This window comes from Homalodisca vitripennis, chromosome 3, assembly GCF_021130785.1.
Source record: "Homalodisca vitripennis isolate AUS2020 chromosome 3, UT_GWSS_2.1, whole genome shotgun sequence".
Classification (NCBI taxonomy): Eukaryota; Metazoa; Arthropoda; class Insecta; order Hemiptera; family Cicadellidae; genus Homalodisca; species Homalodisca vitripennis.
Window position 1 is genome coordinate 67562426 of NC_060209.1, and position 17955 is coordinate 67580380.

At 32.0% G+C, this 17955-nt stretch overlaps 1 protein-coding gene across 1 annotated transcript in view; it reads right to left on the minus strand.

Annotated features, from left to right (window-relative positions):
- The window catches only part of LOC124357018 (multidrug resistance-associated protein 1-like), an 80187-nt gene that overhangs the window by 16056 nt on the left and 46176 nt on the right, over nt 1-17955 (minus strand). Inside the window, exons 15-21 of the mRNA XM_046808389.1 lie at nt 15663-15753; nt 13862-13970; nt 10583-10709; nt 8556-8654; nt 3251-3397; nt 2776-2934; nt 1736-1902 (exon numbers count right to left, since the gene is read on the minus strand). Of these exons, the coding sequence (XP_046664345.1) occupies nt 1736-1902; nt 2776-2934; nt 3251-3397; nt 8556-8654; nt 10583-10709; nt 13862-13970; nt 15663-15753 (899 nt within the window). The remainder of the gene's footprint in view (nt 1-1735; nt 1903-2775; nt 2935-3250; nt 3398-8555; nt 8655-10582; nt 10710-13861; nt 13971-15662; nt 15754-17955) is intronic.

The window sequence follows — 17955 nt, forward strand, 5'->3', positions numbered from 1 at the left end:
ACCACTCCCCTTTTAGGTGGTGTGATATTAGGTGCTATAAAACTCCAGCACGATCTTTTAGGGTGCCGTGCGACTCTCGGGCATTTTCCTTAGGTGCTGTGAGATTAGGTACTATAATATTAGGTGCTATGAGAATCGGTGCTATTAGACGGTTAAATTTTAGGTGCTGTGAGATTAGGTGCTATTAGATTAGGTGCTGTGAACCCCCACGACAAGTACATGTTATTATTTTGCGTGTGAGTATGTGATTATAAATATGTTTATATACCTTTTTATCGTTATACATTTTTTATTTTTTATTCTTAAATAAAGTTGTACTTTTTGTTCATATTGAAAATGTTTACAATACAATATTTAGTTTTATTATTATTTAGAAATAAAAATATTTTGTTCTAGTTTGTATATGAGGTTAAATGTAAGAAAGGCCATGAGGCCCTAATTTCACCTCAAATAAAGAAATATTTCATTTCATCAAAGAGGCAGAAACATTTGTTTACATTTAAAGTTTAAAAAATGTTATTGTAAAGTGCTTGATCAGTAGTGTAATGCTGGTTGCATAGAAGACGTCATTGCCTAATTTTAAATTTAGATTGCACCAATGATCAATAAGCTATCTAATGCAATAAAAATACTATTAAACGCTATTATGAAAACAACCTCATTGTACAAATCTGTGAATGTTTGCACATAAGGTAATCGAATTTGGTTAGATCGAAGGTAAATGAAAAGAGCCGAAAGAAGATGCTTTATAATCGAAATTGGTTTTCCTTGATACATTTTCTTGAAGGCACACTCCTCAATAATACTGGAAATATCTTAGACAGAAAATTAATTTTAACAGACCGAATTTGATTCTTTATAACCTAATTAGTTTATCGAGATTCATCCAAATAAATTAATTGTTCTGAATAACTTATCAACACCTTGAAAGATAAGCAAAATTTAAAAAAAAAAACCATAAAAAAATAAAATAAGCAAAAACTATGAAAGATAGAGGCAGGAAATATGGTACATACCTTCATAATGCGCCCAAGAGGTTCATGTAGGAACGACTATCAATTATCTCAGCAATGTTTAGAATGTGATAAAAAAGAATACGTGAATATAGTGTACTGTTTTTCAACGGGAAATTGCATGCGAAGCCGCGGGCAATTGCTAGTATAAGCTATAACTATTTCAATCACAATAAGTAATAGCTGTGTTTTAATTTTTTATACCTATGAAAAAGTTCTTAACTACCACACTCATCCTAATCTAAATTTTTTATTACGGTACTCATAAAACTGCTGTTGTTTCCACTTTTGAGTATGATTTTCTGGCATTTGGAAATACCTGTAGTTTATTTTATAAAAAAATATAACTATTCAAATATGACAGAATTAGATTCAAACAGGGTCTTGCTTGTATGACCTAAACTAATCAAAATAGTTTAACTAAAGAAGTCAATTATATTAATCAATATCTAATATAGATGTATGTTTGTAAGTTTTTGTTTATACAGCCCCAACATAAAAAAAACTAAAAGAAATATTTATATATACTTGGAATACAAACTTTACCTACTGTAACATGAGCCTAGTTTTCAACGAGATTTATCGTTAGATAGAACGAGTCCACACCACTGCATATTTTATCTACTAGACTAATCCACCCAAAATAAATTGTTGAAAAAAATAAGCCTTTAATATTTTAAACAAATATTTTCAAATTATGAGGTATGAAAATATTAATGTACCTCAGGTTCTCTCCACCCTCAGTGATCAAATGGTGAAGCTTCTGTGTGTGGGAGAGAGTAAACTCATCGAGATGTGCGAGTTGCAGTGCTTGCCACAGGTCTGTGTCACTGTGCACTTCAAATGGGTCCAGGTTCATACGTAGAGAGCCAGAAAATAGAACTGGATCCTGGGATAACATTATTCAAATCAAATTAATTCATCATTGGAATGATTGCACATTACACTAAGTCTTATACCAACGAGTTAGTCAACAAAATACTTTGATCTCACCTCCAAGTCTGTGACTTTTTCTCACCAAATGACAGCTATGTGGAGTATAAATTTTTTAAATGAGATATAAATTAATTTTGCTTTTCAGACTGTCAGTGAAGCAATTTTAGAATAGTAAAACATATTAAGATCTGCTTATTTGGCAGCTGATTGAAGTAAACAGTCAGATATGAGAAACTAAAATAGTAAAAGGTTTTTAAATTGAGGCTACAACTCACCTCTATATCTCATTGATGCTTCCATTGGTTAATGGAAAAATCTGACTGATAATACCAGTCTAGTTAAAACCCAAAAACAGTCTTGAGGGTTGAGAATGAAATACTTAATGTAAGAAAAATAATTTTACTTAAACAAGCCACGAGTAAGAAAATATTACAGCTTAAATGTGTTGTTTGACATTTTGTAAACACTTTCCAAGATAATCACGAGAAATGTAAATTTCAGTGCAGCATCCAGTATATGGAATATGCTCACAGTTAAAGGTAGTTTGTTACCTTCAATACTACCAACTGTATAATTATTACTCATAAAGAGAAAAGTGAACTGAACTGAACAAACTTTTCATTCCACCTCACATACTCCTTTGTTTTCTTACACTTGTGATAGAATGATTGTAAATTTGGACATGAGATCCCAATTCAATCTTGGAGATGTCCAGACCATCAATGCAAATATGTCCCCTAGCAGCTTCCAGTATACAAAACAGACAAAGTGAAAGAAAACTTATCAGTCCCAGTGTGACCAACTACGCCAGCTGTAATAATCTCACCTGAGGAATGATGGTAAGCTTCGACCTGAGATCTCCCAGTCCAATCTCGGAGATGTCCACACCATCAATGTAAATATGTCCTCCAGCAGCCTCCAGTATACGGAACAGACTCAGAGTGAGAGAGGATTTGCCGGCTCCAGTGCGACCAACGATGCCGATCTGGAATAACAGTCATAATGTATTTTCCTATAATAAACTGTACATAAACAGAATTCAAAAAAGGGATTCAAACTATCTCACCAAAGTTACTAGAGTACGTACTGTATATTTACAAGTAACACTATTATTATTATTATTATTATTATTAAAACACACAGAAAACCAATTCTAACAAAGACTACCTTAAAACTTGTTTGTTGGATTAAACACTAAAGAAGCTATAATACAATAATTTTGTGTTCTAAAAGCATACGTTTAAGCCTATTTTTATTCATTCTGCCCAACCAAAAGTAACTAGCTTGTAGTAGTTTCTTACCTTTTCTCCGCCATTGACTGCAAAGGAGATGCCTCTAAGAACCAATTCCAGTCCTTCCCTGTACCTTACTTGGTAATCTTTAAACTGGACAGTACCCTGGCTGGGCCAACCAGGGTGTGGTTTAGGATGTACTTCCCATGCTGCTTCCTACACATCATATCAACTGACTGGCCAACTGATAACCAATAGTAAACAGGATGAAATGGTATTTAGACATAAAAATGCTTTTCTTTAGAATAGACGAATATTACCCAGATGACTTTCAGGATAGAATTACGTACCTCCTTGATAAATAGAGATACATTTCTTTAAATATCACCAAAACTTTATTTTGACCTTTTTTGAGTTATTTAGATTATATGCTTTCTTAATCTCTATTTTCAGCATGCCTTAAAGTACTAAGAGTTTCAAGGAGCTAAAATCCATAAGAGATGTTGATAAAGTCAGGTGCATAGTAAAAAAGTTTTTATGCAATAAGACTGGTAAATTGATTTGTAAACATGATTTATACATATTGTTATCTAGGCCTGTTTGAACATGTCCAAGATTTATCTTTTAAGATAATATACATAATAAAACTAATTTTGGAAATGTTGTATTCTTTTACCAATGATTGTAAATCAAATCTTTGTCCAATGTTCCAAAATTATTCCTCCAATCTTCTTTTCAATCTTTTTTTGGCAGTTCAAATTAAATTTGCCTATGGACATCAGGTGTAGAACGGTGGCGTAACTAACGCCAATGCAACCAATGTGGTGCATTGGGGCACAGGCCTTCAGGGGGCGCAGGCCCTAGAAGGGCGCAAAAGTGTTTTTTTTTTAATTGAAGCTAAATTTGTGGGTAACAAAACATTTGACCACCGAGTTGTATTCGTTATTCTAACAGTACAATAGTATGAACTATTAATACACTATTTAAAAATATTCTCATGATGAGTATATTTGAAATGAAATATGATAACTAGTCCACTCAAGTCTAGGTTATCTGCGATGTTACTATGCCGGACTGATACGTTCAGTTTGAATGTTGGGACACTACTGAGCCGCGCGCTGTCCCCACAACTCAGTTTTACTCCGTAACTGCTGTGCATCTCAAGGTCATGCGGCATGTAGTAGGCCGCCGCCCCTCCCCTCTCGTGTGCCGGGTGCCTGGGCGAGTCCAAGTCTCGGCGGGGGAGGGGTGGCCGCTGCGCACTCACAGACTAGTCACCCTGTCCTGTCAGTCGGTCCTTGTTAGTACGATTGTGCGGTTCAGTAGTGTGAGTTTTATTACAAAACAATTTTGTCTGTGTATTTGTTATACAATTTAAATCAGTGGACCGTTTTTACCGTAAAAATTTGTGCGTTTTTAATGGATTTCGTTATGATTGTTTGTGATTGAACGAAATGGACGGAAACAAAAGACCTAGTGGTGCCGAGTTCCGAAAAAGGAAAAAACAAGAAGAAGAAAAAGTGAAGAAACTACCAAAGATTGACACGTTTTTTAAAAAACGGGATTTTGCTGATACCTCTCAAAGTCAATCAGGTGACGATGGTGTTGGTGAGAATGAATGTGGGCTTGGGGGTAAAATATCCACGTCAGAAGATATCGTCGAATTGAATGTTCTTGCCGATAACCAAACTTCAGAAGTCCACCAAAATGTGAGTAAGTCTGCTGATTTAAATATTACATATACTGCTCCTTCTACATCAGCAACTGGCGGAAGTATTTCAGTACAAGAAAATACTGATGTCTTTGGTACAATCTGCAATGATGGTGGAGTAGAGAGTACAGACATAGCTCTTTTCTCAGAAGATATTAACAATGATGAATTGAAATCTCGGATTTTGAACTCCGAACCGTGTAGACCTCAAGGGCCATTCCCTAAAGACATTAAAACAAATAGATCCTTTTCGAAAGATTATTATTTTTCCGAAACGAAAACTGGTCAAAAAATTGAGCGCTTTTGGCTTTGTTACTCTCCGTCTTTAAATGGCGTGTATTGTGAACCATGTTGGCTGTTTGCTAACAGACTTGATAAAAACTTTAACAATGCATGGTCTACTGGGAAAATTAATGATTGGAGAAATCTGTCAACAAAAATTAAAGACCACGAATTGAGTAAGTGCCATATTAATGCATGTATCGCATATGGAATAAGAAAAAATAATAGAGATATCAAAACTCTTTTCTATGACAAAGAAGATAAACTGGTTGAAGTAATAAAGAGAATTTTGGATGTTATCATAACAATTTCAACCTGTAATCTAGCTCTTAGAGGTCATCGATCTGAGAGCATAAAAAATGTTAAGAGTGAGTCAGGAAATTTTCTGAATATTATTGATCTCCTTTCTAGATACGACCCTATTTTAAAGAATCACCTGGAAAACGAAGATAGTAGGGTAAAATACTTAAGCCCTTCAATTCAAAACGAGCTTATTCATTTGACATCTCATCAGATTTTGAGTGAAATATTGACTGATGTTCAACAGTCTCCATTTTTTTCTCTCATTTTAGATACTACACAAGACATTTCGAAAATTGATCAGTTATCAATAATCTTAAGATATGTTTTATACAAACCAGACCTAAATCAGCTTGAGATAATGGAATCCTTTTTAGGCTTTGTGCAAGTACTAGACCAGTCAGCCGAAGGACTAGAGGATCTTGTAGTTAAATTTATAGAAGAAAAGAAAATATCTTTTGATAAGTGCCGAGGTCAAGGATATGATGGCGCTTCTGTCATGAATGGAATTTACACAGGACTGCAGACCAGAATAAAATCAAAGTCTCCTAACGCTGAGTATGTCCATTGTGCTAGTCACAATTTAAATTTAGTTTTAAACGACAGTGTGAAATCGATTTCAGAGATTTCATCATTCTATGATAAAATAAACAGTATTTATGTATTTTTCGGCCAAAGCCTAAAAAGATGGCAATGTTTAAAAGAGTTGACCGACTCCTGTGTTATCAAGTTAACCTTGAAAAAACTCTGTCCTACTAGGTGGTCGTCAAGGTACGACGCTTTACTATCAATCAATGTAAATTTTGTCGCTGTGCTGAAGTGTCTATCGAAAATAATTTTGACTTCAAGCAAGAACAATGAAGTCGCAGAAGCAACTGGTCTTATAAAGGAAATGTCTTCTTTTGAGTTTGTTTTGATGTTAGTGTTTCAAAGTCGAATTTTAGAAAGAATCCAGATCACGTCGAAAACCCTACAGAGGTCCGACGTTAATCTAGACGATGCAAAGAATCTCCTTCAGAAGTGTTTAAATACTGTGAGCCAACTGCGAGGAGAATTCGACTATGTCCTAGATCAAGCCAGGAGGTTAGCTGCTAAGTGGAATATTGATTCGTCAATGACCTCCAAACGTAAAAGAAAAGTAAAGACTTTTTTTGACGAACTTTCTAGTGACTATGAGTTTAGTGATCCTGTGCATTGCTTTAAAGTTAGGGTATTTGTGAGAGCTGTTGATATTTTAATTTCACAGTTAAACGAAAGGTTTAAATCTATGTTATGTATAACTGACACGTTCAGTTTTTTAAACCCAGATAATTTGTTACGGTTTTCTGACGAACAACTCGTACAGTCAGTCTCTGACTTTTGTAAAAAATATGAATCTGATGTGACTCATGATTTAGTTAACGAAGTCATTTGCTTTAGAAATATAGTCAAAGACGACATCAGAAGTAATAAAATAAGCAAAATCAGCCAGCTGGCTGATTATCTATTGATTGAAAATAAGTTTATTTCATCAAGTGTGCCAAACGTATGTACTGCATTCATAATGTTTCTTACATTACCCGTGACTGTGGCAAGTAGTGAAAGGTCTTTTTCCAAACTAAAAATAATTAAGAACTACTTAAGAAATTCTATGTCCAATACTAGACTGTGTGACCTTAGTGTAATTAGTATTGAACATGAGAGAGCTCGGTCTTTAGATGTAAAAAGGTTAAGGTTAGCTAGACGGTTCCTAGAAACAAAGAGCCGTAGGGGCTTTGTCAGGGAGTGGGAGTAGGAATTAAAACCCTCAATTAAAATGTCTATGTTTCATGTTTAGCATAAAATTAACATTAAGATAATGTTGGAGCTTCTTACATCATTTATATGTCACTGGATAAATGTAAAATAAATGTAAAAAGTAAAAAGAAGTAGTCTTATTTTATCGTCCTAAAAAGTACTGTACAATAATTAATTGAAAGTATGTAATGTGATCCTAGTCTTGTAGTTAGCCCTAATTGAAATGTTTGTACATAATCTTTGACAATCAAAACATGTAAATGTAAACAAAAGATTCATCATTGGAGTTAATATTTACCAGGTGTTTTGCCAAATTTAACATTAGTGTTTACGTTTACCAATTACCAGGTGATTGAATGATTGATTTAAATTTTACTAAGTTTGAAACTAATATGACCAAGAAATACAAACAGTAAAAAGTCATAACATCATAAGTTTTAATAATCCATTGATTATAAAACATTAAAAAATTAGAAATACCGTCATTTTTGACAGGATGATAACCTAAATAACCTAGTATATCATATATCTTTCTCTAATTGGATAGAGATTGTACAATGCCGTATGTAGCGAAGCAGTATCCAGGAAGACTTGCATTGGGGCGCAATCAAACTAGTTACGCCACTGGTGTAGAAGTATTAAGATGTCAATGGGTTAACCAACTATTAAAGGCTACTTACTGTACTACTACTTAGCCTTGAGGATATGACTGCAGAAAGCCTTGTAAAAACCCTGTACATTACATCCCATAATCTTAATTTCCACCATTTCTTATTTCAAATTCAATATAAAAACCAGACTGTATACAGTTATTGTTCAGTCTTTACATTAGAAAGGCATATTTGTATCTCCTAAATACTTATATTAAAATAATCATAACAAGATGAATAGAACTGGATGAATAGCAAAAATGAAACAAACAGAAAAATATGCAATCTGTATAATTACTGAGACAGTTCAGATTGAAATTTGAAGGGAAAAAATATTCATTCTTACAACAACAAATTAGTAACTAACATTTTTATATTTTACTTCCGATATACAACACTATTTAAAACAACAAACAATTTATTTGAAAAGAGATGTGATATCACATACAGAAGTATAGATGAGAAAATGATTTTATTTCTTCAAAATTGGTCAGTAGAGGGATAATTTTACTACATGAAGGAGTATTTTGACTGTTTTAAAACTTCAGCAATATTATGAGTCCTGTTGAGACATGTAACCTATATTTAATAATTAGTCCTGTATTTAAACTTAATCTTCACTTCAAAAAATTAATATATAAAAAATATAAACTACCTGAGGAATTTCTGTGTACTCCTTAATCCGCTCAACAGATACAATGCCTGCCTCAAGGTCGGAGGTTGTACGCACAGCAAAGTTTAGTACTGTAGTGAGCTGTGAAAAAATTGTATTTTATTAAATAAAAATTATACAAACAAAACAAAAAATCCAAACCAATAAAATTGTGTTGTAGTTTGGAATGATCTGTAAGTTATCAATATGTAAAACGTTATTCATGTTGGCAAAACATTTCAAATAAAAAAACTCTTGAGAGTGATTTTACAAGGCCATCCATATTTCATAAAATTTTATATTATATCATCATCGTTTTAACTGAGTTCCATGATTTCTTGTGCTGCATGGGATAGGAGGTGGAGGGGGGAAGGGGAGAGATTGAGGTAGGATTTTGAGAGCGAGAATGGTAGGAAAAGTGAACCCTTGAATTCAGAAGTAAAGCTGCAATTTAAATGAAAGCCAGTTGTTCTAAGGTCCAAAGCATTTTACTTTGAGCCTGAGTTCAAGAAAATAAGGTCCAAATTCTGCCAAACAATTTTATATCAGTATTTTCTATCTTGCACTATACTAATTATCCTCCTTATCCTTTTTCCTTTTATTTTCAAAAGAGAAGCCTTTTAAGCCCTATTCTGCCTGTCCTCATGGGCCACTGGCCTTTGCGAGGATCTTATCAAACAGAATATAGGGGAGAGTCGATACAGTACAAGGTCGATGGTACTGATAAAAAATGCAATGGTCACAAACAGGACTCGAACCTGTAACTCAGACTCAAAGTCCAATGTCGTAGACCACTCGGCCATTGGCACTCCCAATTTACCCTATTACATAGGATAGTAGAACAGGACATTAGTCCATTGGAAAGAGTTGAATAAGATAATACATAAAACCAATATATGATACAAACTCTCTCAATTTACATATAAATCCATATTTACATACTCCGCCATATATTCTGCTGTTCCACTATCAGAGAATTATAGAAATCTAAGATGACACAGCATTTGGGTTCTCACGGGTCCAATTAAATCTTTGTATGAAATAGACATTTTATGAATACAGACTATGACATTTTAACCATTTATTGGAGTGCAAACGAAGGAAATGTGAACTCAATTTTGTTACATATATCGTAATCTAATTTAAATATATATTTATATTTTAATTAGATTAATAGTTTCATAATTTATATTTAGAAATATATAACTGATGAGAAATTGTTCTTATATTAGTGGTATAAAATTTCAAATAGTACATATCTACAATAACTATAGACAACATTAGATTGTTAATGTCAAAACTTTTTTTGAATTATTTCTATATACCTTTAATATGTAGGCAAGAAACTATCTATGTTAATGCAGATAAATTAGTAACAATATGATAACAATATCTTGAAATTTGACATAATGTGTTGTTTTAATCCTTAAAGGTTTTTCTATCTGAAAATAAGTTTATTTCAGTTTATTTCAATTTTAAGTGTCCAAACCATAACTTGGGAAAATACTTATTAAGATTTACTAGGTTAAAAATATAAATATAACCTATAACGTTATAAAAAATTATAGAGTTATGTGGAGTGATCTGAAATATATATGTATATTGAATTTTGTGTACTATCAGAATTTCCATAAGGCCTCTTTTATTCCATTTAACTCAGAATTAAAAATCAAATCACTTATTACTTTCGATCACAATCTTCTAGAGAAACAGTTTTTGTTTCTTATTTTAACGACTGAAACTTATTTTAAATGTTGAAAAAGTAACATAAAAATGTAATCAAAATATTTATCAATATTTTTGCTCATCTTGATTCCAAACTAATTAAAAGTAATGTCTCCAAAAAGTACATTTCCCTTTAAAATCCATATTTTATCATCACTGTACAGTTATACGCTACTATGTATAGGCTATTATTTTATGAATTTGTTTGATTTAAGTTGTACTGTTTAGTTGGGTTTATTACATGTTGTTTTTTATGAGCAATAACATTAAATAAATTAAAACTAATAAATTGTTTTTGTATTAACCTGTAAAGCATAACTGACGGAGAGACCAATAATCCCAGAATCCAAAGTGTCCCTTTTCAAAACTGCAAATAAAGCAGCAAAAAATATTAATGTATTTCCTACTGCCTCCAGTCGGACACCAAGCCACCTGAAAAACCAGACATTTTATAATTAATTTATTGATTTGTTTTTGGTGTCTAATTTATGGTTTTGGCCAGAGTATGACAATTGCAATACTTTGTAGATATAACAAGATATGTTATTAAATTTAACATACTGTACCACAATAATCAGTACCTCAAAAGTGCACTAGTCTGTTATCAGGTTACATGATTTTTTATGTACAACCTTTTACTGTATTAGTTACAAACAGTGGCACATCCAGAAATCTGCTCTGGGGGGTGTCCAGAACACCGGGAAGATCTAGGAGACCCCTTTCCTTCCGGGAAATGTTTGAAATATTAGGTCCTAAAACCATTATTTTTAGTACTTCTAAACTAATAAAAAGAGGGCAAAGATCGATCAGGTGAGTGTACAAAGTTTACAGTAAAAGCACTCAACCACCAGGAAGCTTATACAAGGATAATTAAAATCTTCTGCAACAAATACAGTTTATATGAAGAGTATCTGGCTAAAAAAAATTTAAACATTACATTAACAAAGTATTGAAGAAAGTAGTTAAGTTTAAATCAAAATCAAGGCCAAAGCTAAATCTTGATGTCTATTCTTGGATCAAAAAGTAAAGATACTCGAGTTTGAAAGTTGACTACAAAATAAGTAAAAGAGATACAATAACGGAACTTATATTAAAATTTAGCTTTTTATTTCTACGTTTCCATTAAACTATTTACTAACAATATATTAAAGTTTTTATATCAACAGCAATGAAAAATACTAGTTTTTGGTGTTTTCAACCAAACTGCATGTGATCCAGTTAAGACGAATCTATGTTTATACAAAATAGATACAAGTGTACTGTAATTGAATATGAAATTTAAGAATAGTATAAAGATAAAGTTGTTATTAAATTACGATCTTAACTTTCATTCTTGACCAGGACTGGGTAGTCCACAAAATTCAGCACTGGTCACATTATGGAGCTCTTATTCTTTATCTTGAGCATGTAAATTTTTAAACCACTACAGTGTTGATCTCTTTGTAAAATGCTGTTTTGCAACATACTGAATTTTCTCGAACAAGAGCATTTGTTGACATCGTGGATAAACGATTCTCAGAACTACATCAATGTAGGGAAAAGTAATAAACTTTTGTTGCATTTCATGAATTCACTAGGCTCTTTTACGTTTAGATTAAGTGGCTTTATAAATGCCTTGAAATGAATAAGTCTTAACACAGATTAATTTGAGCAGGTTTTGTTGATTTCCTGTGTAACCAGCAATGTCTTGCTTTTGATGCGCAAATCGCCATACTGCCCAGGGTGGTATTGCCTCATAGTGACAGCGAATGATAACAAACTAACTCAGTAAAGAACTACTCAGAGCTCAGATACTCACTCACTACTGTGACAACTAATCATGTCGGGACTACTGTAACAGATATTCAGTACCAGATACTCATCTGTCCCCAGAGTACAAGTTACCAAAAACCGAAAGTATATGGTACAGTTTATTGTTTCAGGTATTTTTACGATACTTTAACGCTGTTCATGGTACAAAGCACTCGAACTTGTTTAGCAGTCACAGTGGCTGGAACATGTAACTATATCATTTTAGGAGTACTCTGTAACATATGACTCGAAATCAGTACGAATACATTTTATACTCAGTTACTGAAAGTACCAGGTACAGGTAGAGCACAAGAAATATCTGGAACCAACCTCAATTTTGCAGTTACTGTGATGGTGAAATTCAAGTATTTTGCATTTTGAATAAAATTGAATTATTATACATGCAGTGCCGTGTATTTTGTGAATCAAATAGATATAAAGATTGAATTTATATATTTTTATTATGATTGAATTCAAAGCTCCAACATAAATATTATTTTTAGTCGAAAATAGACTGTCAAGCGATAAATAATTTCGAAAAAAACTGCTCTTGGGGGGAAAAAACTGCCATTTGTTCTCCCCCCCCCCCTCCAACGATGTGCACCTGATGATATTATTTATGAATTAAGTTCTTAGCTTGTTAAGGGGATTTGGGGACTTGACTGTTGTGTTTTCACAGTTCTTAAATAATATACAGATTGTATTTATACATTTGATTTCGATTGAATTCAAAGCTCAAACATAAATATTATTTTTAGTTGAACATAAACTATCAGGCTATCGATTATTTTTAAATAAAATGCTCCTGAGGGAGGGGACAGGCCCTGTTCGTCCCCCCCCCCTGTAGTGTGCCCCTGGTTATAAAAGTTATTCATTATCAAGTTTTTTAATATGGCAAGTTAATTGCCACACACCATACATTTATTGTTTTATAATTGTATGTATACTTAACCTTATACCTTGTGATTTTTTTTGTAACTAAAGAAGAGATCCAATTCTCTCAATGTAGTATTTTTGTAAACAAAACCAATGGCAAATGTCCAAAATAACGGAAAGTACAACACCAGCCAGGAGGAACAAAAACCATACCGTTACATACACAATAAAAAAACACACTACACTACACATGCTGCACACATCCCAGCAGTTGAGAGAAGATTGTTCAAAATCTTTGTATGCTTTTAAATCATCCATTAGAACTTTTGACAAAACATACTGTATTCAGGTTGTGAAATATTTTTCATGCTTAACTAATTTGTTTTGAGCACAATGCAATGTATAGTTTCTTTGTCAACTTATTTCCTTGAAAAATGATACAGAATTAAACTGCTGACCTTGCCTCAGATCTCGGAGAAGAACTTATTCATTTCAAGGCATTTATAAAGGCACTTAATCTAAACGTAAAAGAGCCTAGTGAATTCATGAAATACAACAAAAGTTGGTCTTTTCCCTAAATTGATGTAGTTCCGAGAATCGTTTATCGATGATATCAACAAATGCTCTTATTAGAGAAAATTCAGTATGTTGCAAAACAGTAATATTAAACTTCATTCTCAGATAGTTTTTTTATTGTAACTGCATTATTGGTGAGGTGTTTACTCTTATAATAAAACTGCATGGACTTAACCACAAATTCATTTAAAGCATAGAATTAGTAATTAGTACATTTAGTGAAATGCATACAAACCCAATAGGGTTTTTGCATTTTTGAATAAAATGATTTGTAATTGTTGTTATTTCAAAGAATAAATAATAAAAAAAGATATGTATTTTTGTATTATAAAAAGACTTACCTGTTTGCGACCATTATAGGATAGCTGAACACCAAATTGGCATCTACCCTGTCCTCTAATGTTTTCATAAACTGGTCTTCAACTTTGTACGCTCTAATTGATGAAGCACCTAAAGGTTAACAAATTATTATGATAGTAATAATAATTTTAAACAAAAACTTCATGAGACCAACACTCAAGTTTCTGGCTATTGTTATGTTTTCTTTATTAACCAGACCATAAGAGTTTATTTAATAACAAAAAATACAAATCAGAGCATACCGTAATGTTTTTCTAAAATAATAAATAATTACATATGAATTAGACCTGTTGATTACTCTAGCCAGGTAGTTAGATGCGTGGGATAGCTTGGATTAAGGATCAAGATAGTTCATTTGGTAGAATCAGACTAAATGATGTTTGTCCCTCCTGATTGGATCATATTTTATGATTTAATTATAATTAATTATGGAGCAGGGACATTAACCTTGAATATAAATTGGAAATTTTTAAGGTTATGGTTCATTTATACAGAAACAATTTGTACAGAAATAAAATTCAATAATTATTGGAATGTTTGTTTACAAATTAAGTATATAGACCTTAATAAATGTAATGTACAAAATAAGACTAAACTACACTCTACTGCCTTTTTTGTTTTGTTTTAATAAACCAATTTAATTTCCAAAACTACAGAGTGCTAAATCTAAGCAGATATTGTATTAACAGAAATGTTATGATTAATGTATTATTTATTTAGCTTTTCACTAGCTAAAACGTTGGGGAAGTTTCTTAATTGGTTGATAAAGTTTTAAATTCAATAACATTCATGAAGTGGTTGATTTGTTATAAACAATAGTTATACAAATTATTTGGACATTCAAATGATTAAATTTTGTGATTGTGTGCACAATTTTTTTACATTTCATTTAATTTGCTATCATGGTTTCAAATATTGCAGATGGGATAGTTGTGACTGGCACACAACTGCAATATTCTGACCAATGACAGAAAGCTTTTGAACCAACATATTAAAAATACAACTTATTATTAATTATTGTTTGAAGATAATAAGAATTAATATTGTGGTTTCTACAAGTGGAAGAGTGGAAGTTAAAGGCTCAGAACCCAAGCATATGAATTTAATGAATTTGAAATGTTTTATGTGTCCTATATTGGTGAGCAGTGGCTTACATCTAGCAAAGTTGTGCAAATACAGTTTACTCTAGACATTAAAGTAATAAAACGTATATTTCTTTTTAAATCATATAATTATATTAAAAAAATAAAGTGCTTTGATAATATTTGATTAAAAATTGAAGAAAAAGTGGTTTATAATGGTACTTATTAGGAGGTAATTTACTCAACATTTTCTGTGAGTGGATCCTGTACCGACTGTTTAATGGGGGATATTCCTTATTCTCCAGACTTCAGGCACTTGAAGAGTTAAATATACAAATTTAGCACATTTCATTACAATGTATTTTCCTGTTAAGACTAAATCAGAATAGGTGTGAATTAAAATTAAGTAACTTTGAAAATGCAGTAAAAGTAAAAACGCTCCCAAAATTTATTACTGAGAGCATAATATATTAATAAATCTTTTAATGTATATTATATATATTAATAAATGTATTAATGTATATTATATATTAATACATCTATTAATGAATAATATACATTAATTCAAAGCTACAATCACTTTTCATAGTTACTTTTTGTTTACATTAATTTTCAATTTAGTCAGACAACAGAATTTAGAATCCATTTACGTTTTTTTTTTCAGAGAAAAACAAGCTGTCAGCACAAAAACACTACTCACCAGAAACAGTCTCGCTGAAGTGGGCGAAGACAGAAGATCGAGAAACCGACTCTAACCTCTGCAGCTGGCGATATGTTGTGACATACACTTTCTGTGTATCAACAGATTACAATATTGACTATTTAGAGTAATGCATGATTCTTATGGAGTTAATTACTAAAAATCGTGTTTAAAGAGAAATCATATGGTTTTAAAAAAACTTCACTAACAAGCCTCTTAGTAGTTTTAAGTGAAGAATGTACAATAAATAATTATAAACAGAATTAATTAATTGCAATTTTAAACTCAATATGGTATTAAAAAAAGTAGTTATAGTAGTAAAATCCCACATGTTATAATAGCTAATACTTATGACATCCACTTTTTTTTAATGCTAGAAATAAGCTTGGTGAAGCATTTGCTTCAAGCCTAGGCGCAAAAAGTTTGCATCCCTCCTCTTATAAAATCTTGTTTGAATTGTCTGAAAATTGTTATACCAAAAGGTGACAAATAAATAACTAATTATGAACGACATTTTTATTAAATTTGAAACACAAGTGCATTATTTTTATGAATAACCAAAGAAAGTGAAAATTATTAGTGTGGAGAAGAGTAAACAATATATAAGTCACAGCATATAAATTGTTCTTGCTTTCTTTGACGAAAATGTCCTAACAACATTGTCAAAGTTTATTTCAGATAGCATTCCTACATTTGCCTTCAAACTATAGTCAGGCTTTATAATTTGGCATCTGTGGTTAAATATGCACAGTGTTGATCTCTTTGTAAAATGCTGTTTTGCAACATACTGAATTTTCTCGAACAAGAGCATTTGTTGACATCGTGGATAAACGATTCTCAGAACTACATCAATGTAGGGAAAAGTAATAAACTTTTGTTGCATTTCATGAATTCACTAGGCTCTTTTACGTTTAGATTAAGTGGCTTTATAAATGCCTTGAAATGAATAAGTCTTCTCCGAGATCTAAGGCAAGGTCAGCAGATTAATTCTGTATCATTTTTCAAGGAAATAAGTTGACAAAGAAACTATACATTTCATTGTGCTCAAAACAAATTTTTGATCTTTAGTCTAGCTCACTGAAAATATTGTTGATTATGATATAAAACAGTATTAAAAATCATGTCCTGTCTCTCATCGAGTGTGGAAATACCATTATCAAAATATAATTCATCATACAGTGGTGTAACTAGGATTCGGCTTTTGGGGAGAATGAATCTGATAGAACAGTTCACCACACTGGGGAGTAAGGAATAAATCTAGATATTAATAAACTAAATAGGCATATTCAAAGTAAAACCATTAGAAACAAGTTGGGTTGACGTTATACCTATAACTTAAAAATATTCTAGTGCTTTGAGAGAGTAAATCTATATCAGTCTGCTTCTCATAAGACTAATGTGTTAAATCTATTCTCAGGATAAAGTCAGGCCAGTCTCTTTATTGTTGTCAGTTATTTGAAACAGTAAAGAACGTAGTCTTATTGGCATACCTGGTCTTATCTTCATAAATTTGGTAAGTCATAGTCCGTTATTTTTGACAAATGCTGCAGCACACTTTAGTTGTTGGTTAACTGTCCCCAAAAAGGTGGTCTAATAAATAAAAATCAGATATTTTATATTGTACTTCTATTAAATTCATGGGAATATTGTATCTGAATCTGAATCTAGAACTTCAATACAGGTGGTAACAATATATCTAGGCTTACTATATAAAACAGCATTTTCATAATTATCACTAGATATCTGAACCGTTTAAGACTAGAATTTCACATTCATGAATGCTGCAATCAAAAACCTTTTCTAATGTCATATTTTTAGGATCAATAATTTTTTAAACTGATTTTAAACTTGTAAAATATTCATTTACCTCAACAGTGTTTTGAAGTGACTTTAAGTAAGCATTATCCTTAGCTGTTTTTCAACTTACATTATTTTTTAAGCTCCACTGTCAGTATGTAAATTTGGACTTGTGTTCGATTATTCACTAATGTTCAAATACAATTCACAAAACTCATTAAATTTGAAAACACTAACAAACTTGCATTACAACTCACATTTTTTCCACTGGCCTAAACCCATTATAATTACAACTAATTCAACTTAGAATAAAACAGCCTACTTCATACAAACATGTTGACTAGTGTATCAGCAGGTTATGTGATAATGAGGAAGGGGAGCAAAAAAATCACAAATCATGGGAAACCGGTGCAGCTGCTGTATGTCAGGTGCCCACTACAAGACTAACCTACACCCCTAACTCTACACTACTAACTCACTAACCTACACCCCTCAA